Source organism: Acanthochromis polyacanthus, chromosome 17 (assembly GCF_021347895.1).
Source record: "Acanthochromis polyacanthus isolate Apoly-LR-REF ecotype Palm Island chromosome 17, KAUST_Apoly_ChrSc, whole genome shotgun sequence".
NCBI classification, from domain to species: domain Eukaryota; kingdom Metazoa; phylum Chordata; class Actinopteri; family Pomacentridae; genus Acanthochromis; species Acanthochromis polyacanthus.
Window position 1 is genome coordinate 16285740 of NC_067129.1, and position 24064 is coordinate 16309803.

Consider the following 24064-nt stretch of genomic DNA (forward strand, 5'->3'; position numbering starts at 1 on the left):
CTATAGAATTTGGCACAAAGACAAAATTCCTTTGACCTTGTTCCCCAAATGAGCCTCCCCCTTTCTCCTACCTGCAGCAAGCACTCCGCAATGGTTAGTGTTTAGACTTCCTCTCCTCCTGTTGCCTTCCTTTCTTCTGTTTGTGTACAACATCGTACTGTTGTGACTGTTGTCGCCATGTGTGTTTATGTCATCTGCTGCTTCTGTACTGTGCCTCTCAGCACGGTCGTGGCATTAGAAGTGCAAAAGACAGTTAAGGTGAAGAAATGAGATATCACAGTATATCTCAAATGTTTTTTTTTGTGTGTGTGAGCTTTCTACATACTTAAGAAATCAGTCATGTGCATCATTTTTGAAAAGATGGGAGACATACTTTCATCATCGCAAGAATAAAGCATTACGTGACTCATGCTACCTGATTGCAGCCACATTTGTGAGTTCTTCTGAACACAATGATGTCTGAAAGAGGTTTTGCTCGTGTCTGTTCCCAACTGCTCTTTCTCTTTTCAGCAACAGCAATCACAGCAGCATCAGCAGCAGTCCTCCATGTATCAGCTGCAGCAGCCTCAGCTCGGTGTAATGAACCAGCTGAAGGAGCAGCTGGAGGAGAGGACGCGCATCCTGCAAGCTGACATTAAGACGCAGCAGCAGGAGCTGCACGACATTAAGGAGAAGCTTCAGCTTGCAAATCTACAGGTAGCAATCCCACTATAAAAGAAAATTTAACAAAAATCTTTTGAGGCTGTTGCTTTAGTAGAAAGTATTTAAGTAGCATCGACAACATTCAGATTGTTTTGCTTTGACCAGTAAGGCTCTTACTTTGCAAAAAGCTGCAACCAGCTGCATGAATGTGAATATTTTTAGGTTCCTTTTCTCCTCAATGACAGTAAGCTGAATGTCTTTGGACAAAGCAAGACATTTGAGAAAACACTGTTCCACGTTTTTCACCATCATTTAACATTAGAGGGCAAAAAGCTGATGGATTCATCCAGAAAAAAAATCTACAGTGACGATAACCATTAGTTTCAGTTTTTTCTGCATTTTGAAAACACTGAATTTCTTTTACAATGTGGTAGCTATTTAGCAAAAAAAATTTAAAAAATCCCCAAATATATGAAAATATGCAAAACCTTCAGGAAGAAAATTCCAATAATTCCTTAAAAGTTTCCCTTTATATGTATGTGTATATATATATATAGCCAAATTTGGGGTATATATATATATATATATATATACATATATATATATATATATATATATTCCCCAAATTTGGCAAGAATATGCTTGTACATATTTTCAAAAAATTAGTAAAAATCTTCCAAAAAAATCCTAAAAATATCTAAAATGATTACATACATACATATATCAGTATTTACATATATAAGTAAAACTTCTAATATTTTCTTTAAGAACATTTTTCAGCATTTCTTTTTTTTCCCACCAAAAAATGTCCAGACATTTCCCAAAAATGTTGCAAATGTGGACATCATGAGTTTCACTGTGAAAATAGATATTTCTTCACATTTTCAAGCTTTAAATTGGGTCAGTTTAACCCACAGGATGACACGGGGGTTAATTTACTTCTTTACAGATTATTTAAACTGCTGTTAGGAAAAGTAGATATATTGTTGTAAATTTACATCATCTAATCCTTGCAGTAATGGTTGAATGGCTCCACCTAGAGGTCAGCACCGACTCCTACATGCCCCACATAACGCAGGGAAAGGCTGTAGAAGGGTTCACATAAGAAAGACAAGTTCTCTCTTTGTTTCGTGTCACTGCCTCCTGGGTGTGATGGCGACATGAGATGAACTTTGATTAGAAACACAAGTGCACATTTTCCTCCCACACATCAGGCGAATTCAAGTGATTGTGACTCATGTTCACTTTGCACTCTTCAGGGAGGTTTGCACAAAACAGCTTGTGAACAGCAATTAGCATGAGCTCCCCGCAGCTTTCCAGAGAAAGTACATTTTTTACATGAATCATTTTAAATGTTTGTTTTCAGTCCTGTTATCCGTCTCTAACAGACATTTTTGCTAACTGCAACAGGGATGCCCGTCCTTGGTGACTAATTTCTGTGTTTACTTTGGGTCAGACTCGAAAACAAATGTTTGAAATGATTCATGTAAACATCTGCTTTGTGTGGAATGCTGCAGGGAGCTCTGGCTTATTGTCCCTCTGAACTCTCCAAATGTCTACGGTGGGAGCGAAGAGTGCAAAGTTAGTATAACACTTAGAGCCATAGTAATGAGAAATATACCAGGGATTATCTTTTAACTAATCAGTTAAACTCAAATTAAGACTCTTTGCTTGTCAGCGTTACCTCACCTAGACATGAATGCTTCTTCTTCTTCTTCACTGCAGACTTGGATTTTCAGAAAAACTATTTCTACATGATATGCAGCGTTCTCACCATATTTTGCACCGTATTGTACTCTTTTTTTATCATATGTTTTATAACACATTTTCAAGAACAATCGCTACCAGTTCTTCCCCTTAGTGAGGTGCTAACAACAGTTCCTTCCCACAGGCTGTCACTCTGATGAACAATGAAATCAGTCTATTGAATCCCTAAGCATGAATCACTGCATGTTAAATACATGTTGCTTTTTTCACTCCAGTTGCAATACTCTCTGCTTTGTTGCACTATTGTCAATCTAGTTCACGTAAATAAAGTGTCAGTAGTCCCGTATTTGTTGGTATTACTTGCATTTATTCCTGTGTCATGTGAATGTGTACACTTTGGATTTAAGTTTTTGACATGCTTCGTTTCGTTTATCTACAGCTCTACATAGAAGTTCAAATCATTTGTACGTACATTACCGTTCAAAACTTTGGGGTCACTTAGGAATGCCCTTATTTTTGAAAGAAAAGCAGTTTTTTTTCAATGAAGATAACATTAAATTAATATTGTCTAGACATTGTTAATGTGGTAAATGACTATTCTAGCAGGAAGCAGCTGATTTTTAATGGAATATCTACGTAGTGGTACAGAGGAACGTTTCCAGCAACCATCACTCCTGTGTTCTAATGCTACATTGTGTTAGCTAAAGGTGTTGAAAAGCTAATTGATGATTAGAAAACCGTTGTGCAGTTATGCTAGCACATGAAAAAAGTGTGTTTTCATGGGAAACGTGAAATTGTCTGGGTGACCCCAAACTTTTGAACAGTTGTGTACATGGTCAAAAAGAACTCATCTTGATTCTAAGTCTGGATGTGGATCATTGTTAAATGAATGTTTTCTGTTTCTGTGTGTGTCAGATGTTGTTACAGCAGCCAATCCACAATGACTTTGGCCAGGCACAGCAGCAGCAGCAGCAGCAGCAGCAGCAGCAGCAGCAGCAGCAGCAGGGCCCGGGCAGGCCGGCCCAGCAGAACCAGGGCTCGGGGGTCATCAGGCAGCTCTCAGGCCACCCGAAACCACCAGTCTGCGGGTCTCACAGCTCATCCCCTCACTCACTCCTGAGAGAGAACAGCTCGCCGTCCACGCAGGTACAGAGCTGTGTGAGAGGAAAATCCAGATTTGAAATCAAACACGGCTGTTTTTGTTGAATGATGCAGAATCAAATTAGTCAGCAAAAGGCTACTTATGGATTCAGCTGCTTATATGAATCTATTATAAAGTCAAAGTCAGCTTTACTGTCAATTCTTCAATATGTACATGACATAGCAAGAATCGAAATTATGTTGCTCTCTCTTCGTGCAACAGTAGACATTAAATAAACACTTAGAAGGTTCTGAGATAAAAAATAATATAAATTTAGAAATGTAATGTACAAAATAAGATATAAAAAGGCAAAAACTACGTAAATTAAGAACTTGAGAGCAAAAAACAGATAAACTAAGAACTAGGAAGCAGAACTAGAACCAAGTAAGAACTAAGAAAAGCAGAACTAAAAATAAATTGTGTTTCTTACAGTTTTGAATTTATACTTTACTTTGTAGCTCAAATTGTCTAAATTAATGTTTTAATGATCAAAAATACACAGCTGGTTTTCCTGCAAACTCCTCATGGTATATTTTCATTTGCAAACTGGTTTCAATTTTATGTTGACTCTTGGATTCCGGTATTTTCTAAGCTGTCAGTAGGTGTGCAGTGTGTCCGATCAGTCTGTCCTGCATTTCCTTCGTTTGATTGCAGGTCCAGCAGAGGATTCCCCGGAGCGGACAGGCGCCGTCGGTGAGTTTACCTGTGCAGACAAACACGAGTCTGACGATGCCCTTCTACAGCAACCCCATGATGTTCTCTCAGACCAACACAAGGCCTCAGCATGATGCAAACCAAAGACACACAGACAACCAGTTCAGCCCGGATGGACAACTACGGTGAGACGCTAAAAAAGACACTCGATACTCAGTGGCAGTATTTACAGACACTATGTAGCACAAAGCAGTATACAAAGTAGTAGGTAGTAGATCTTTTGCTTGTGCTGATTGAATTGGGTATTACAAGACATTCATTTTGGTTCTCCCCTCTGATATGCCAAATCTGTTGGTTTTTTAAACATATTTAAAGTTCAAGTTCAAAAAGAAAGACCTGCTGAGATCTAAGATGTCCTTTGCCTGTTTGATGAAACTGGAAAAATGCCAACTTTTCGTGCTCTGACATCCTGCTTTGACGTTTTCTTTCTGCACACATGGAGTTTTTCCACTGACACCTTTTCTTTCCTGCAGAATGCTCCTCAACCAACCAATGCAGACACTGGTTCCCACGAGCAGCGTCACCACGCAGCCTTCCCAGTGCAACATGGGCCTCTCCCAAACCATGTGAGCAATCAGAATGCACGTACACTTGCACTCGTTTGTCTATTTATGTGCCGTTGTCTCGTATTGAGCCTGAGCGCTTCCTTGTGCCGTCCGTGCAGATACACCTTGGAGCAGCAGATCATCGCCCCCTCGTTCTCCATGCAGCAGGTCAACTGTAACGCCGTCCTCGTGCCCTCTCCGGTCTTCACGTCCCCCATAATGATCCCACACAACAGCTTCATGACGCATCAGTCCCAGTCGGCCTACAACGCTCAGCCTCAGTCCTCTCAGCACTCCCTGCAGCTCCAGCAGCCCCAGCAGTTCTTTCAGGTACTACAAACATGTGGTTTATGATGCAGCATTATTAGTCAGTAATTTGTGGCCGACTGTTGCATAATGCTGCTTATTGTATTTACCTGAGGCTGTCTTTTTTTTTTTTTAAATTTATTATCGGTTTAGATATTATGTTCCCTCTGAATACCTAGTTACCACAGCAACAAGCCGCTGTGCAGTTTCTACAGGGTCTAAAACCTCAGCTTCATACACAAGCTGAGACGTGATTTGAAGTCACGGTATACTCTGTTATGGTCTCCAGACGTTTTTTTATCAACTCGCCAGATGTTCAAAGCCTGCCTTAGATAAGTAATGTGGTCTGTGTAACGGAAAATCACAGTTCATCAGCAGATTACCTAAATCCCTCTGCAGGCCAAAGCATCCTTGGAAGCATCCAGAGAGTACTGCTTCACTTTAATCAGAGCGTCTCACTGTGGAGGTTCAAGCGATCATTTATATATTAGGGGTCAACAGTCACGTCAGGAGGCATTATGATTTCAGGTTGTCCGTTTATTCATACATTTGTCCCATTCTCGTGAACATAATGTCTTGCTCTACTTTGACTGGAAGATGAAAATTCTATTCTTTTTTGGGTGGCAGTGAATTTTTTTTAGGAGAGGAACTGCACTGCTCAATACCCCTTTTTTATAGGTTAAAAAAATCTACCAGCACATACATCAAAATGTTAATTGTGCCATCATATTTCTGTAAAGGGTTAATTTTCTAGTGGCTAGTAGGACTTTTTTTCTTCTTTGTTTGCATTTATTCTCATTTTTTAACTCCACAGAAAGGGTGTCAACATTTTATGAGATTATTGCATATTTTAGTCTTGCAGCCAAATATTTTATTATTTGCGTGTGTGTGACCATCACCAGCCCTCCCTGAAAGCTAAGCTGATATTCTTTATTAGAATTCCCTGTCTAGAGCCAGGGAGGGCAGTGCTACACCTCAATGGTGGCGTGCAGGGAAGCAAAGGGTGGACAGGACGAAACAGGACGGACAGGGACAGGGACTAGCAAGCGGTGCTATTACAACTGAAGAAGGTCAGGTGCTGTGTTATTCCCGATTATTAATTACCCATCAATAAAACAAGCAAACAAAAAAAAACGTTAAAAAAACAAGCAAACAAAAATAAAACCTGAAAAACCAAACAAACATAAAAACAAAAAAATTAAATTAAAAAAGATAAATAAACAAACAGTATTGAACACCATAGTTGTGGAAGTCTTGACAGTGTAGAGTAGAATAGGCCAGAAGAAGATGTGGCTAGTAGGACTAATATGGCAGTTTTGAATTAGAGTAGATTGTGTCTTTACCATTTTCTTTACTTCATTCTGCATTACAACGGAGCTCAGACAAAGTTAAATATCATATGTAGTTCATCTGAAGTATCTATCTATCTATCTATCTATCTATCTATCTATCTATCTATCTATCTATCTATCTATCTATCTATCTATCTATCTATCTTATAATGCATTTGTCGCATAGTCCACATGTTTGTGGCTGTCATTGGACTACAGTATTTGTTTCTCATCAGGGTGTAGGTGCTGCAATCATCAAAGAAAATAAAAAATACAGCTTTTGTATATTAATGTTGTTCCAAACAACCTATCTTCAGTCACGTTCTAAATTTATGTGAAAGTAATGTGTTTTCAACCCTGTTTACTTACTGCAGACTCTCCTTAACATTCAGAGACAGCACTCGTGTACACACTATTTATTATTCATTGCAGTCGAGGACTAGATTTTATAAAACCTAATGAAGGAAGCTCTGTCTGGTTGCCAGAGTACATTCATATCCTCATTTGTGTCCGCAGATGACTCAAGGACTCGTACAAGGTGGATCTACTCCAGCTTTCTTACACACCACTAATGTCCCACAGCAGAACACTGTGGGATACATTCAGCAGCAGCAGCAGCAGCAGCAGCAGCAGCAGCAGCAGCAGCAGCAGCAGCAGTCACAGCAGCAGCAGTCACAGCAGCTGCAACTTTCACAGCAGCAACAGCCGCAAAGGCAGTACCAACATTCCCAAAACCAGACTGGCAGCGTTTCAGACTTCCAGAACCTGCTGAATCGGTAGCACTGTGGACTCAGTTGGAGCACCGAGATCAGCCTCTGCGGGGTCGCCCTGCAGGTGGCAGCATGTCATGGCATTTGGAAGTCAAACTTGACAAGTTCGGCCGCGGAAAATGCTTGAAAGTGCAACAAAAATGCTTGTAGTGACCTTACTTCTGACGTGAAGCTCAGAAGAAGCCGGCCTGTCGGTCGCTGAGTGGAAACACAAGTGGAGGCTGCACTGAGCTGACGCCACCTGCAGGATCTGAAGAGAGTCTGAGCTGCTGGGCTTCATCACCAGGCCGCGCCGCGCTCAGTCGTCCATCAGCGAAACTGCTGGAACAAGTGGATTATCAAAAAGCTCTTAAGAAGACACTTTTACATGTTTACATGTGGAAGTTTCCGTCTCCCAGAGTTTCCTTCTAAGTGTCTGTTTGCACTTTGGTACCACCCCCTACCTGAAAGTAGAATATTTATTTTTGCCCACAAATTAATGTTCTCTTTTGTCCACTAATAATGACTTAATATTGAGATTACTTTTCAGATCTACTGCTCGACACCCCTCCCCACTGACACAACAGCATCGCCCCCGGTAAGATTTTGATTTCCCCTGAAAATGGTTCATCTCATAAAGGGATTTGTGTACATGGGAACTCTGCACCAATGTACATTTCAGTTGGCAGACAATACATCACTCCATTTATATCCCCACAACAACGATTTACTCACACGTATGTTCACTAGGGAGGGGCTTGATTGTGAAACATGCTGTGGTGACATGACCGTCATATCAACAATCAGGTTTGCTAAGAGTTTCGATGGAACAGTGGTAAACTCGGGGTGATTATCTCCAGTTTTTTGAAAGGTCTATCTAGATTTTTAAAGCCTCAATCTGGGACTGAAGAGGGGTTCTCACAGAGAATGACAACAAAGCTCTGAAGTTGTGCTTTCAGATGAGCTGTGCAGCCCGAGTCCTTGTGTGGTAAACGGCTACCAGAGAGGAGGGGAAAATTGTGCCTTCAGCCGTGGCGCGTCCACGGTGCGGTTTGATGGTTTTGTCTGATTACGGCTTTAAAAATCCAGCTCAGGTCCATTTGGAATACAAAGTTCTATTTTCATAAAGTCATAATTTATTATATTCCACATCAGATATGAATAAAAGACATCTAGATTTGTATTGGATATATAACAAATATATATTGGATGATTTTTGCAACCTTACCAGTAAATAAGTCCCAACTTTGTAATGATAGTAATTCATAAGATTCATTTATCTGTTTAAACCCTACTAAAATCATTTCATGTTTTATTTATTGCATATATATTTGAGACAATATGTGGGATTGAGAAACTAGTTTTATACACACAGGTTAGAATTGATTTTTCTTTTAGACATTGAAAGGTCAACACTGGTCCTTGTGTCTTGCCCCGTCATGGTTTAATACAGACTGTTTTCAGCACGCCGCCACTCATCTGTGTGTGGCTAATTGTAGTTTTGCACCACAACACAACAAACTGCTGCAGAAGTGTACGCTTTGTGGTTTGATTTTCTCGATCCGTCCGTCTGCTGCATGAACAGCATTCTCGTCATCTCTAACATGGTCAGTTTTTCTGTTTATTTGAGCATTTGAGAAGGTAAAAAATGTCTCTCCAACAGTGAGCGGTTGAGCTGATTTCATGAAAATCCAAATATTGCTCACTGACGGTTAATTTACCTTAAGAGTATATAGCAGCCTCTAAGTGTCACAGAGCTGCAGTGATGGGAAAAAAAAATGACATTATTGCAAGTATTAACATTGATTGTTCACACATCTGGAAGTCAGGCCTTCGACTGTTTCAAGATGCTACAGTCGTTTTTATGCTGATTTTTCTATGGCAATCTTTAGGGTTCATGTTATTTTTCAAAAAATTGGTTACTTTGGGCAAGGAAATCAAGCTGTGATGTGTTCAACTGCTAATCAGCTCTACCAACTGCACTCCAACTCATCTCTGTGTTGTAAAGTTAAATATCTAAAAGGGTTTTTTGTTTCCATAGAAATAATCCCTTCTTGCTTTATAATTGATTAGATTTAACTGTACACTTCTTTCTCCACCCAACCCTGCACTGATCACTGCCACCTGAGCACACCAGCTCACCCATGACTGCTACATGTAATCAGTCTATTTTCAAACTACTTTACAATAGAAAGTTGTTCTATCGAAGCCATAAATGTTTGATCCTAAAACAAATTCTGAAGATAATGATACAGAAAAGTTTAATCTTGGAAGTTAACCAGATTGGTTCCTGGTTCTTCAGGTTTGTTAGAAAAGAATAGCCTTTATTGTCATCGTACACAAAAGTTGTACAAAGAAATTAGTGGGAGCATCTCACCAAGCAATATGCATGATGTTACATATAATAATAATAATAATAACTTTATCTATAAAGCGCTTTCCGTCAAAGTGCTGTACATAGAAATAAAAACAGATAAATAAAAACAGATAAAAATAAAAACAATAAAAAAAAAGACATCAGTTAAACAAACAATTTAAGATTCATATATAGAAGAAAAGAGGTGGGTCTTCAGCTTAGTTTTAAATACATTAATGGACGATGCCTGCCTGATTTCAGCAGGTAGACTGTTCCACAATGTAGGTGCCCGGAAAGAAAAAGCCCGTTCCCCAACCGTCTTTTTATAGACCTTCGGGATATTCAGAAGTCCAGTCCCCTGGGAACGGAGAGCCCGAGCGGGGACATACAGATTCAGTGGGCTGGATAAATAAGACGGGGCAATTCCATTAACAATGAAAGCATAAACTGGAACCCTCCCAATGTGTCTTGTATTATATGAAAACACCATATGGACATGTTAACAAAAGAGTTTCAGCATTGGGGATAAGATTTGGATGACAGTTGTTACAAAAAGAGGATGTAAGTGTTTTGGTGAAGCCAGATTAGCAGTTGAACAATGTGCAGGAAGAAAACGCACTGAAGAACATATGGACATCTTCTGTTAATGACAATCAGCGTACAACAGTACACTGTACAGAAACTGCCTGTGTAGCAGTTTGTGTTCATGCTAAATTATGCCCCAGGAAAAAAAAACACACAGCTCTCACTGTGCATCTTGTGCTACACTTCATTAAAGCCACCCGTAATGCTCAATGCGGCAGTTTGGTCAGTTTAGTCCCATTTAAGACTGGTGCTGTTCATTCTGGACGACAAGACACAAACGTCAGTTTCACTTTCAGCATGTATGTTCAGTGCTGTTCTCCACTTTTCTATGTGCAATGTCAATTTGAAGAGAAGAATGTTAATTTATACTGTTTTAAAATGTTTCAGGACAGATGTACGATGTATATAGAGGTGTATAATAAGCCGTTGTACCATGTAAATTATATGGAAGTATTTTTTTAATGAAAATGTCCTAACATTCCTTCAGCTGTTGATATCAGCAGTACCTTTTTTTTTTTTTACTTAAAAAAGGTACAAGATGTGTCCACTGAAGATTATGATTACACAGGATTATGTCTGCGTGGGAATCTGTTGGTTTCTCCCAAACGCCAGATAAAACATGACAACCAAACACAGAAACTCTGGAGTAAAGGGTCATATGATCACCTTGATAATGAAAAATGAAAGAAAAAAACAGATGAAATGAAGAACAGGAATCCTTGGAGCAGGGTGTAGTAACTGCTGCTGAGTCTTTCAACTGTAATTCAGCCAAAACTGAAAGAAGTCACAAGAAAAAGTGCAATTGTACATCATCATCAAATCTTTTTTTTTTTAATGGCTAAAGCAAGTCTCAGTCTCCCTTTATTCATCTTTATGCTTCCACAAGTTTGACAAAGGAACAGTAAAGTGACTGCCCATAACTAGAGACTCAGAGGTGCCATAGAAACTGTATTTGTTTTTCTTCTTTAATCCATATTATTCAACTACTGAATGGAAAAAAATTGTAAGAAATGTGTGAAAGAAAGTAATTTTGCAGAGGCAGTGGTAGTGAAATTCCTCATCGACTTTATTTTCCATCTTCACGCATCATTCAGAGACGTTTTGTGTCCATGTCTGTATACAAAAATAACTGTCATGTTGTTTTGCCTTGCAAAGGTAGTTGAGGGAAATTCTGCTCATTAAATTCCACTGTGCTCCACCTAAATTATTTTGCTTCGGATGTGAGATGATTTTTCGTGTTTTTTTTCCCCCTCACTGTTGTAAATAATCCATCGGTCGGTACTGTTTCTCTTTGTAGTTGAGTTAAACGCTCTCCACCGACAGTCCGCACATTCTTTCTTTTTTTTCATTCAACCTTCAGAATGCTTTTCTTCTTTATGTTTTTTTTTCATTTTTGAGTGTCACTGTTTTTTGAAGGTATGTGAATTTAATCACATTTGTTTTTTTTGTTTTTTTTCTGATTTGTAAAATAATGACTGGCACCCTAAGAGTGAGGGTGTTCAGTCAGATCAATGCTTTCTGTGTAAGATTTGCCAGGACATGAACAAAACAAACCTGGTATACAGCCATTTCTGCAGTTTCAGTGCAGAAACAAACATTGAATATATTGTATAATAGAATGTACAAAAAAAAAAGAAGTTTAGGCTACATAGTTGTTTATTTTATATGTCTAATAGATTATATATGTATGTTACATGATTTTAAAATTAAAGTAATTTTGTAACAGATAATGAAGTGTCTTATTAGAGGAGGTGAGGCTTTTTTGGCGTTCAAGTTGGTGTTGCACAGTCACTTGTATGGCTTGTTTTCTTTCTGTATTTACCATCAAAATAAGCTTTAAAATATTGTTAACATTGTTTTCAAAGAAATTAACAAATTAAGTTTACATTCTAAAATATCTTGATAGTAATTCTGATATATTGAATTATTTATAAATCAACCTGGATATTGTGAAATATTTGAAAATAAATATTTTTAAACATATGGATGGTTATTCTGGGCAAGCTTTTCACCAACAGTAGTGTTTATCGGCCTCTTTTAGGGCAAAAATTTTCGGGTTTTTTTGTGTGAGAAAGATCCAACAGGCCACTGGACAAGGGGAAAAAGGTTTGACATGAGCACAGAAATAATACAACTTACAAATTGTAGTGTGCATGTGCAACAGATGCTCTATCTGTAGCCAAGCTGGTTGACAATAAAAAGTGCGGTTTTATGTATTTCAGAAATTTAATCATAAAAAATATACTCCTTACAAATTTTATGACATTTAGGGTACGTAATAAACAGCTCGTCAGAGAATTTACAAGTATCACAAAGGTTTAGTCTGAGCGAGTACATTAGGGTTCTTTTGCTGACTATCCAAAACAAACAAGATCTGTTCAATTACCTGATTAAAGAAGGAATATGTGATTTTAACCCAACACACTTTGTGTCAAATTCAGTGAATACTCAATAGCTGTCCGTTCTAAAACAACAACGGCCTCCGTCTACCTCCCTACATGCTGAAAAAGTCACATTTTGCTATGGATTCTGATCATGCAGTCATTCAGCTCTGCTTGTTATTTTTACAGTGAATCTTTTTTTTTGTGCTATCCACCCTGCCTACAACAGCGCCAGCTGTTGGTTAAAAGAATTACAAACACAATTTCTTCTCCTCTGTGGCAGAATGATAATGAGGTGCAGTCGGACCATTCTACACAGCACTGTGTCTGACTGTGTGGCACTAACGGGAAACAGATTTACACAACATGTCTTGTACATATTCTTGCTCATGCATAGTAGGGAACTGGGGAAGTGGGAGAGAGAGGAAGAGATGCATTAGTCTAAATATGGTAATTATCTAAATTTTAAAAAAAAATCTGTCGACACAATTGCGTACTCCACCTTTAATGCTAACAGCTGCAATATACTCTTTAGCTCTAATGTAGCTTTTAGTCAAGAGACACCTCCGTCACTCTGTACACCTTGCTGATCAGTATTTCCACCTCATCTCCGCCCAGATGACAAAGATCCAAGACGCACACAACATGCGTGTCCTCCAGCTCACTGGCAGTCACCAAGATCTCCTCTGCAAAACAAAAACCAAATGTGATGTGTCAATGAGAAAACGCTTTAAATGTCTGCGGGAACGGCGTGTGTCAACTACTGCTTCCTAAGTGGGCTTTGTTTCGCCCCTCCACTCGTGTTGTGGTTACCCGGCTCTGGAAGAGGTGCTTCGCTGTGACTGGCTGCGTCTCTCAGAGGGCAGAGGAAACCCGAGGAGAGGCAGGAGAGCATCGTGTTGCCGTGGGGATCCTGAGGAAGGCCTACAGCACGGGGATCATCGGACCTCACTACAGGAAGATACGCAGCATCAAAGGCAATCTTCTTGTTAATGCCTGTCAGAAAAATTGAAAATGAAGAGCAGAAAACTGATTTTATTTGGTGTTTTGGTTGCCGACAATCTGACAGAAAGAGTGGCTATTTCTACATTTTGGTTTTCAGCCCTAACTGATGGCAGGCCTCACTTAGAAGGCAACAGGTAAGTGATGTGATTGTAAAGGCTGCAGTTTGAAGACAACACTCACATTACTAAAGATGGACCCAGCCTCCATGTCTAAAAAAGTAAGTACTTGTTGAAAATGGAGAAGTCACAGAAGAAACCTTTATAGAAGCAGATTCCCCCTGTAAATTCTGGTGCTTTCTAAAAGTGACTAAGACTTGTGACTGTGTCTTTGTCTTCACTAACGGCAGGTCTCCACCTCAGAATGAGTCACTGATGACGTAAAGGTAATATAACACAAACAAATGTCAGTTAGCTATGATTATTCCAGACTAAATGAATAAGACAGAATTTTTTTGGACTAGTTAACACGCCTACTCATAAAAAATGGAATGTCATGGCCTAAATTCTCTGAATAAGATATTATGTAGGGAAAAGTAGGACATTCTGACTCAAGGTCCACAGACAGCAGAGGCTGGAATGACTACATTTCTGTGTCAGAGGCTTTCTTGTGCATCACAGCTCAGAGCAATTCTGCTTTACCTAGTATTGTTACTTGGTAGTACCCTGGACAAAGTGCAGGTGGGATGGAGTCAGCAGTTTGCTCTGCTGTCCACCGTGTTGGCTGCAGGTTACTCCACTGCAGCAGAACGTTCTTCTCATCAAACGTGAACCTTCGATAGATGCTGTCCTGGTACAGACCACCTTGACACAAATGTTCAGACACGTCTTCTTGTTGCTTCGGCCAGCTGCTGCTCTCCCAAGCTAAAACGCTGGAGTCTGGTGGAAGACAAACACACGAGCGCGTCAGTGTATCAGGACAGATAAGCTACACTGTACTGAAGAGAAGCTTCATCAACTCACCTTGATTTTGATTCTGTGATTGTAAGCTGTGGTCCACATGTTGCATTTCTTCAACTGCAGAATCGCTCTCATCTTCCTCCTGCTCTTGTTCTTCCTGAGTGTTTGTATGTCTAAGTCTTCTGTAGGAGCAGAGACTAATGAGCTCAGAAAGGTTGAAATGTTTCATGAATGAACACCGCCTCATGAATCTTAGCTACCTTTTAGTTGGAGTGCCGCCACGGTTCAGGGAGGACTGCGCGGCTTTGCTGAGAAACACGTTGGTATGCTACATTTAACAAATGATCTGCCACAAAAGTACCATTAACGGCTTTATATCCAGCTTTCAAATCTGTAATATTCAAATCATACCGCATTTGAATTCTTCTTTTCCTGCTGCTTGCTGAGCTTTTGTCAGAAGTGGAAGATGTTAAAGTGTCCGCTGAAGCCTGCTCAGCCGCTGATGGGTGATTGTGTGGGGCGGGTACAGCCTGTTCACACACATCAGTGGAGACCTGCAGAGAATAATCTGACGTTACTTTACATTTTGAATGGTGACTACTCTGAGCAAGCCTCTTTAAAATATTGTTTCTTACCACTCCTGATGGCTGTGACTGAGTGGTCTTTGGGTTTTTCATGTACCGCACTGCTGTGATCTGTCCTTGAATTGCAAGTTTCTTATGTTCTCTATATTGCAGCGTCTCCAATTCCTTCTTCAAGTCAGCCGTAGAAACCAGTGGAACTTGAGCTTAAGAAAGACGATAAAAGTTTTAAAGCGAAGGTCTGGTGGAGAACTAAATGAATTACAGAGAAGATGTACAGTCCAGATGATCTGTCTCAACTGTGCACATGTAGGAGAACTACAGAAGAATGCTGACAGTTTTTTTTTAGTTTCCTGCCACCCACAACAGAGCCAAGTGCTTCTCATTAGAATTCAACACTGAAGCAGTTCATTGTATGCCACTATATTACAAAAGAAGAAAGCTAAACTGCTGCACAAAAGTCAAGAAAAACAACGTATGCGAAAATACACTGAATAATTTGGATTTTTTCACCCTCACCTGAGGCATCGGCCATTGACTGGTTACATATCTGGGGGGGATGAGGGTAGCAATAATGGCCACCAACAGCAGTCTTTTGTAGGACAACGTTGTCCTTCAGAGTCTTGGTCCACTGGATGAAGCTCTTCACTCCGGGGTCATTCACATACGGCTGACCTTTATGATATCCTGTTTTGGACAAATAATATGCAGTTTAGTTCCACCTGTAGTAACTTGTACACAGTCACCACATATTATCAGGTCCCTGTTACCGCTGAGCTAACCTGTTATTAATGTCTCAGTCTCACATGTGCTTGTGAGGTACGGCAATGAGCCTTCCACCCGACAAACCCTCATCTGAGTGCAAACCAGGTATGTCACTATGGAAGAGATGAGGATACATTTAAAAACAAAAGTAAGTAACATGTCTACAGCAGAACAATGAGCAGACATGAGCTAATCCAGCTGACTTACTCGGACAAATGCGGCTGAAGACTTCTACTTGCGAAGAGGAAAAAAGCTCCAGGATAAAGGGTTGGTCAGATGTACCATCCACTGCATGGATCCAGCGATACGTCCAGTATTTTTCTGGACCTTAAAGGTGAAAATGGGCAATCACCAAATTAAAATCGTAGACAGAATTCAGTAGCTTTTCTTAGGTTTTCAAAAATAGCTTCCAGGGATTAGATGACAAAAAAGGACATTTCTTACCCTTGTTCCCTTTACACTTGACTCTTTCAACACGGCTGACAAATGTTACCAAACCAATTACATCACATGTGGAATTGTTGGTTAGTTTGTCCACCTCAGACCTGTAACAATCACAGCATAACATGAAGCAATGTTTGAAGATGTGAAACAGAATAATATTAAATAGAATTTCATATTTATATGGGCCAAACAAAATTCATTACCTAGTGGTAAACTGGTAGGAAACCTCGGGCAGGCCCCACTGAGGCAAAACACTTTTTGGTGAGACCACAGTGATAACTGAAGGTGGGTTGCGAGGGTTCAGGCAGATTTCTTGAAAAAGCACGTACACAGACAGCAGAACAGAGTGTAAGCTTTCAGACGTAGCAAAAATACATGAAAGAAAACAAAATAAAGGCAAACAAAGCTTTAATTTAAAAAAAAAAAAAAACAGGAGAAATGAAAAATAACTGCTAGAACATATCATTTAAAGTTTCAGTATGGAACAGTGTGTGATAATGATGCTGTCCAGTTTTCACACAAAATGTCAGTACTAAATTTGAAATTCCAGACTGTGATCTGTACGTACCTACAGACCTAAAGATCTTCATTCTGTGATGGTCCATTTGTGGGCGTGTTCGGCTTGAATAACTCGGCTTCAGCGTGTAATTTTGGAGGTACAAGACGGTGCCAACATTCAGTCTGTGGTAAAACTCAGGACAAAGTTCATTCCACAGCACAAGGGACATTGTGCCGCTCTGGTCAGCGACTTCAAAGTATGCCTGAAATATGACAAAGTATGAGATGAAAGCATGTAAACTATACTTTATTGCCTATTTAGTCATTTAATAAGAACATTGAACATTGGTGAACATCAGAATGCCAGGTTGAACTTTATCAAAACATAAAAGCAAAAAATCGAAAGAAATCTCACATCTTGTTCATATCTTGTCACTGATGTGTAAAATCTCTGTTAAGGTCAAACTCACCTGGTAGGGGTAATCCACCTTGTTGAGCCCAAACTTCCCATAATACCTCAATCGGGATTTGTGTATTATTTTCACCAGCAGAGGGAGAGGTTTCCATGTGTTTCTAGAGGACAAGTCCAGACTAGAAAGAAGCGAAATCTTGGACACTATTGAGAAAAAATAACCAGTAATGCCAATAATAAATAAAATTAATATGCATCTATATAGACTATGAATAGTTTAGTAAAGTATGCAACTAGTCATGTGTAAGATAAAGTCAATGAAAATCACATATCTTGAAATGTGGTACTAAAGTAGTCTCTTCCATGTCCTAAAGTATCCTGAATTAGTTATGATTATTATATAAATATGTGAGTTGGTTCTGTGAACAATTTTTCTGACATTACTTAAAGACAGCAGTTCTGATAATCAGTCACTTTTAGTCACTTAACAGGCAAAAAAAAATACAAAACAAATCATTGTCAAGATTCAGCTTTTCAGATATGTGGATTTTCTGCCTTTGTCTGTTTGACTATACCACTATAAATCCGACATATTAGTGTTTTTCATGAAGGCTTAACACTAACCAGCTGTCTGAAGACATCCCGTTAGGCTCTGAGAAACTATGATTGACATTTCTTACTATTTAGTTAAACTATTTGGCCAGGTGACACTTATAAATCAGAATAGAACAAATAGGTAATAAAGATAATTGTTAGTTGAAGTCACACATCATATCCAGTTTATGCTATTCTGTAAATAGTCTTGTTTAGACTACAGGTTTAACACGACCAATTCTTAAAACATTGTCACATTGTTGCATACAAAGTACATAAAACACAAGCAGGGATCAGCATCTCACCGTCCAGCACTGTCTCTGATGGAGGGCACCCTGAGGTCCAGATGTTTCCCTCTGGATCGTCGTTGTTCCACAGAGACAGGTAGTGTTTGCGGTTCACCTGAAGGGGAACATCACTTTGCAGCACCAGGCTCCTCTCCATGCCGTGTCTGATCAGCATGGGCAGCGAGCTGACATCGTTAATACGAGGCAGGACAGCAGACCTCTGTGCATCACATCTCAGCCCCTCTAAGCAAATGTAGCCGTGTCCCAGCCTCCTCTCGTTGTAAACAAAAGAGCATTGCGTGACGTAGACGTCAGTCCCAGTCCGCAGGGTGTTTTTGTGCACCAGGTGATTTAAATCAGGGTGAAGGAAGCATTTGGCTCTCCAGACCCCATCGGTCACCGTCACGTCGTAGCTATAGCTGTCCAGCTGCTGCCCCTCACTTTGTTCAGACAGGTACCTCTGAAGAGCGATGACAGCGAGGGGAGCCGCCTCCTCAGCTCTGAATTTCAGGCACTGTGTGGATGATAACCGCTGCAACGTCCTCTGGAGGAAAGACGCCGGAGGTGGACCAGTCACCACCGAAGAGCAAGACGAGCTATTATCCATTATAAATAGGTAGTTCAACTGGTTTCCTGTCAGACAGTGTAACCAACGTTTCTCATGTTAGCTTGTTGGCTAACTTCGTCCTGCTAGTATCTGCAATAATTTTCTAAATACACACTTTTAAAAATACCGAGACACTAGCGGTATCTGAATCAATACAACACCGGCATTTGTATAATCAGTCGTCTATATAGGATATATTTTCGAGACTTGGTTACTTTTGTGTCCTGCGAAGTTAAAATTAGCGCTGGCTAATGCTACCGCGGTGCCGTTTGATTGCGTCACTGTTTGCCTCTTTCTTGTACAGTCTGTGGTTACAGCGAAACCACAAAGAAAAAATAAATTACCTTTAAGAAACACTCCGTTAATAGGTCCAGTTTCGTCGGGGAATACTTTAGACTGACTACAGATGTACCCAGCTAACTCGGGATATTTCAGTTTTTAAAATTCGCGCTAAACTGAGCAGCGCTCTGCTGACGTCATCAAAGGCGACGCGTTTCTTTTTCACAATTCATTATGCTTTTTATATCAGGTTCACACTACTGACAAAGCAACAACGATGGTGTAATTAAAAATGTGACTACAAAATTTTATAAAGTGATTAAAACAACAACAAAAAGAAAAAATGTAAATAAATTTTTGTGTGCTTGCCATATGTAGGTAAAATATGTTTAATCAGTGATGTAATATATAATTGTGTCTTTATTTCCTTCTTTAATGTATCTATTTTCCTCTTCCTCCTCATTCTCTGTGTTCTTCTCCCCTTCTTTCTTCTTCTTCCTCTCCTCCTCTCTTCTCTTCATCCTGGTCAGTCTCTTCTTCTTTTCCTCCATATCCTCCCTTTTCTCCTTCCCCTCCTCTTCTTTTTCATCTTCTCTTCCTCCTCTTCCTTATTTTCCTGCAGCTCCTTCATCTTCTTGCCCTCTTCTCCTCCTTCTTTCTTTATTCCTCTACCAGCTGGAATCCACATAAATACAATCAGAATTTGAATCAATATAATCTAATTTCATTAATCACATCCTGTCTACTGTGATGTTAATGACTGCAGTGATATCAATGCAGAACGCAAATCTGGACAGAGATAATAATGCTAGTTCTTCTACCAATGTAATATCCATTATCTCTAAATTGTAGACAGTCCCTAACACCTCTCTTTCTAGTGAGCATTACTGTTTGTTTTCTTCCACTGAGAATCTATTCAAACACATTCACTGCCGCTTTAAATTAGCATAATCTCTTCCTTGGTTTTAACAGCACCTTTCATCTAAAATATTGGGCTGCTGCTATCTTCTGGACTTATTTAACCCCTTCAGTTTCCGATGTATTAGATTCTCCTCACCAGTCCTGTAGTCGTTTGTAAGCTGATGAAGCATCTTCTGTCTCTCACTACAGCCTCACTGCAGCATTCTCTGTATTTCTGCAACCGTTAGCACTGATCTTTCCATTCCTTTAATCGCATCCTCTTTCTCTGCCTTATTTTTCCTACAACTAACAAGCACATGCTCTACAGTCTCTTGACACCTGGCAGAGATCACAAAAACCCAGCAGAAGTTTCCATATATTGTCAAGTATGCTGATCACATTACTGTGTCCTACATTTTTCCTAGTTATAATAGTCTCTTCTTGTCTGCTTCCTCCCCCTCTTTCTCATATTATCAACTCTGTTCTGATTGGAAAATGCATGTCCTCCTCTTATCTCCCTGTCGCAGTGCTGCTGCAACTCTTAATTGATTTTTTTTCCCCATACAATGGTCTTTCCTTCTGATTTTGAGAGACTAATATTTGTCTCTATGCTTGCTTTTTTAACAGCTTATTTGGCCAGTTATGCTTGCATATATTGGGATTATTTCATTTCAAGTAAATCCTGACAATTACTGAACATGCCTGACATTGTACTGTACTGTGTGGATACTGAATCACTGTAGATGGAGTCTTCTTTAAAATTAGTTTCATTCAGCTCATTCTACAGCAATGAAAATGGCATGTACTTCAGCAGTATATTCATTTAGGCGACTGGATGTCCATTTGCATAAAATATAAATAACTAACTGCAAAGTCTGTGTGTTATGTTCCAGCTTTGCTACTGTAAAGAGAAGCAATATAAAAACTGTTGTTTTTGCTTAGTAATATCCTCAACAAATGGAGGAGGCAAAACTGAAAGCAAAAACAGCATGTGTCCATGTTCGTAAGTCCACATAAGAAATATAACCAAAAAAGGGCTAATTTTCATAATTAATCTGAAATAGGAAGGAATAAATAGCAGTTTGAGTCAAATATTGATTATGAAAAATGTGTATGAATTATTGGATATCTCAGTTCTTGTCTGCCTCCCTTTTCCTTCAGGGACAGAAGCACTTCAGATGCTTTGACTCTGTAACCTTGTTCAAACCTGACAACCCCTGTCACCCCAGCATGATGTGACAGTGTTCCAAAGAGCTTCTCGTTGTATCAGGAGGGTTTGTGAATCGATTCAGTGCAGGTGTCCAACTCCAGGGTGGCAAAACACCCTCAGACATCAGCTATTCCCCGCTCAGTGTTTCACTATCGTTCTCTCTCCTGGTGGTCTCCTTACATCCGCCCGTCTGCTACTGCTGCTAATCTCTGTCATTCAATCAATGCTACTGGTGGCTGTTAGATCCAGTTTAATGTTGTTGCCAGCCTCTCTGATAAGAAAGATCAAATTTTCATTTAGTTACATAACTGTACATGCAAACACTGAATGATGCACAATTTGATTAATGAAAAACTAATGAAATAAACTAAGGATGCCAACTAAAACTAATAATTGGCCTCTGTCATCAATCAGAATTTAATGTCTCTTCTTTTTTGTCTGTGATAGTGCAGAACTATTCTGCTAATTTCTGTTGTCTTTTTAGGGTCGGATAATATTCCAATACTTTTACTTTTTTCTTTCCATGCTCCAAATAGGGTTCATTACCATTTCATTATGTTACACTTTAGCTTACTGCGATTAGTGTTGGGAGTGCAGCGTTCGTGTGGCGCCAGTCAGAGTGTGTTTAAAACATAAATGTTTGCTCTTGTGTTTGTTTGGAAGGTCTAGGAATGAAGGGTTTGTGCAGGGTGGTTTTCAGGTGTGTTACAACCCAACCTCTAGGGGCTGGCTGGATGCAACAAAATAACCAGATGTTATTGGTTTAGATAAGGGATTTATTGCTTAGTAGTAAAAGGGAACGAAAAAGGTGACAATAAAACACAAGACTAGTGGGTGTTGCTAAAACAAAGAACAGAATAAAACATAACGGCTAACAGAGTTCGAAACTGAGCTAAACACAAAGAAAACAACTAAACTCCCTAGCCAAACAGAACTACAGAAGCAACACCCACCACCAGGAACAAAAACTAATACAAAAGGTGTACAAACAAACTAAGCAAAACTGGTGCCTCTGGAACGACGTGCATAATGAGCGTAGTTTACAACAGCTCAACATACATAGTGGTTTCTATACAAAGTTAGCAACTACACAAGAGGAGCCTCAGTCTCCACACTAAACAAAAGCTGCTAACAAAAGGTCAGGGTTGTCTGGAGCACAACCACAAGTGCTTCCAGACCGAAAGACCACACAAAACCACAGAACAGAGAGAGCACTAGGGTGGACTGGTCTAAACACCAGCCACCAAGCCTAATGGCGTGGTGGGGTTTTATAGTCCACAGGTGTGGTGCTTGGCTGCCTCCGATTGGTCCAGGGAGGAGGAGCTGGAGGGTGGTCCAATCAAGATGGCCGGAGGGCGGGGAGAACCAGACGAAAGTGCAGGTTGTCATCAGCTCGGTCGTCAGCTGAAACGGCTGGCAGCTGGGGCTTCAAAAGGCTCTACAACAAGCCACAGCTGAACCTACACACAAATCTCCCCCAAACAAAAGGCCCAACAAAACACCCCCTCAAAACGGACGGCACACCAATACAAGGTGATTTAAAAAAAATTGAATGTCTTTTGAATGTTAATGGTCATTTTAAATCTGCCAAATTCTGACCTTCATGCATTTGTTGGTGGCTTTCTGTGTCTCTGCAGAATTGTGATGCAAAGATCATGTTGGGTGTTTGGACCAAAGAGTATAATGACTAAGTGGACCTCATATTTCACTGTGGTTATGCGCACGATAACACTAAAAAATAAAATGAAGTATAATGAGCAAACCTGTCAATATTTGCTTTGAACTGTTTTTTCCTCCTTACAGATAGTTGTTTGAAAATGTATTTTATACATTATACAGGCCACTTAGAATATCTCACATATTTTTGTGCAGTTTGTGGTGCCAGCAGGGGGTGACTTCATCTTACTTTTGCAGACTCATCATAGCTCCAAATACTCAAACACGACCTCTCCTGTCTAAACCGAGTTAGTGAAAACCAGCCTCTTTGGGCAGGAAAGGAATATTTTAAATGTCGAATCATCAGCATGTCAACATTATTGTAATCCTCTTGCATTAATTCCTTGATTAAACCTGCCTCCTTTATCCCAATTAAGGGAAATCTTATGCTACAGCATAAAATAATATTAGAACGTTGCACTTTAAGATTAGAGGCAGCAATGTGAGGAAGAAATAAAGGTCTATAGTTTGTTTTTTTTCAGAGATGTTGTGAAGCACCTCGTCCAGCTTGCAGAGAGCTTCAGCCTCAACTCCATCAACCACCTTTGAGATAAACTGAAAAACAACAGAAAACCAGGCTTTCTCATCCAACACCAGTGGCTGACTTCATTCATGCCTTTGTATTTATTTCTCCACTACGCTAGAGGTTAGCATTAATCTGTGCTCCTCACACCAACAGTATCTGATCATAAACAGGATATACAGTTATTTATTATGCTGACCTGTTTCAAAAATCATTGCTGCAACTTCCTGCCAAGTAACTCAGCCGTTATGGCCCTCTTATTTCCCTCAGTGAAGCAACAGCCATGTCTGTCTGACAGGACTGCATTTCACAAACTCTAAAATAGCAGAAAAAGAAAAAGATACCAAGATAAAATCATGCACACTCAAGTCATGAATCTGTCAGTTAGCTGAAAGATATTCTAGCAGTCCGACTCAAAGGCAACGTGATATTTGAGGCTACACGACCTGTAAGTCTCATGCTGTTAAACGGTACCCTAAAAGATGTTTACACAGTATTAAACTGATCAATGTAGTTTTTTGGATAAGAGCAGGAATGCTACAGAGATTTGCTGATGATGAAATGCTCTCTCTTGTCATCACATCTGCGACAGATTAGATGCCGCATGCTCTGTCAGCTTTAGATAAAATTTGGTCTGTGGGGTGCCAAACAGAAGGAGCTTTTCTTACAAATTTACAGAATGGACTTTGCACTCCTTGGACAATGTGTAGGAGTTTTATCAGTTTTGCCACTGTGATCTGTGTATGTGTTATGAAATGGAAGGAAATACTGTTACTTCAAAAAAAGGTTATTTTGTCATTTGCAGTGGATCTTGAAAGTTTTTTAACCGTATAACTCCCTTTGTATTTATGCACAAATATCAAGATAGATACACTCAACAAAAATATAAA

The 24064-nt window shown here is 39.7% G+C and overlaps 2 protein-coding genes across 3 annotated transcripts in view; one reads left to right on the forward strand and one right to left on the reverse strand.

Annotated features, from left to right (window-relative positions):
- Positions 1–12059, forward strand: part of npas2 (neuronal PAS domain protein 2) — a 60370-nt gene extending 48311 nt beyond the window's left edge. For both annotated transcript variants that reach the window (XM_022217070.2, XM_022217068.2), the window contains exons 16-22: positions 7–93; positions 511–696; positions 3265–3495; positions 4145–4329; positions 4678–4770; positions 4869–5079; positions 6903–12059. In XM_022217070.2, the coding sequence (XP_022072762.2) occupies positions 7–93; positions 511–696; positions 3265–3495; positions 4145–4329; positions 4678–4770; positions 4869–5079; positions 6903–7166 (1257 nt within the window). In that variant the 3' untranslated portion in view covers positions 7167–12059. The remainder of the gene's footprint in view (positions 1–6; positions 94–510; positions 697–3264; positions 3496–4144; positions 4330–4677; positions 4771–4868; positions 5080–6902) is intronic.
- On the reverse strand, positions 11125–18096 carry radx (RPA1 related single stranded DNA binding protein). The gene is made up of 14 exons (XM_051937913.1): positions 17958–18096; positions 16725–16736; positions 16352–16460; positions 16149–16249; positions 15912–16031; positions 15722–15817; positions 15459–15626; positions 14994–15145; positions 14770–14912; positions 14619–14666; positions 14422–14540; positions 14101–14337; positions 13271–13453; positions 11125–13143 (listed from the first exon to the last, which is right to left on the reverse strand). The coding sequence occupies exons 1-14, from the start codon at positions 18094–18096 to the stop codon at positions 13007–13009; spliced, it is 1764 nt and encodes a 587-aa protein (XP_051793873.1). The 3' UTR covers positions 11125–13006.
- Positions 18097–24064: the final 5968 nt, after the last annotated feature.

Excerpts from the sequence above, each read along its gene's own strand:
- radx (XM_051937913.1), bottom strand. The coding sequence starts at position 18,096 with ATGGAGAGGAGCCTGGTGCTGCAAAGTGATGTTCCCCTTCAGGTGAAC. Across the intron at positions 16,250-16,351 it reads TCCTACCAGTTTACCACTAG|GTCTGAGGTGGACAAACTAA; the intron begins GTAATGAATTTT and ends TGATTGTTACAG. Across the intron at positions 14,667-14,769 it reads AAAAGAAGAATTCAAATGCG|CAAAGCCGCGCAGTCCTCCC; the intron begins GTATGATTTGAA and ends CGTGTTTCTCAG.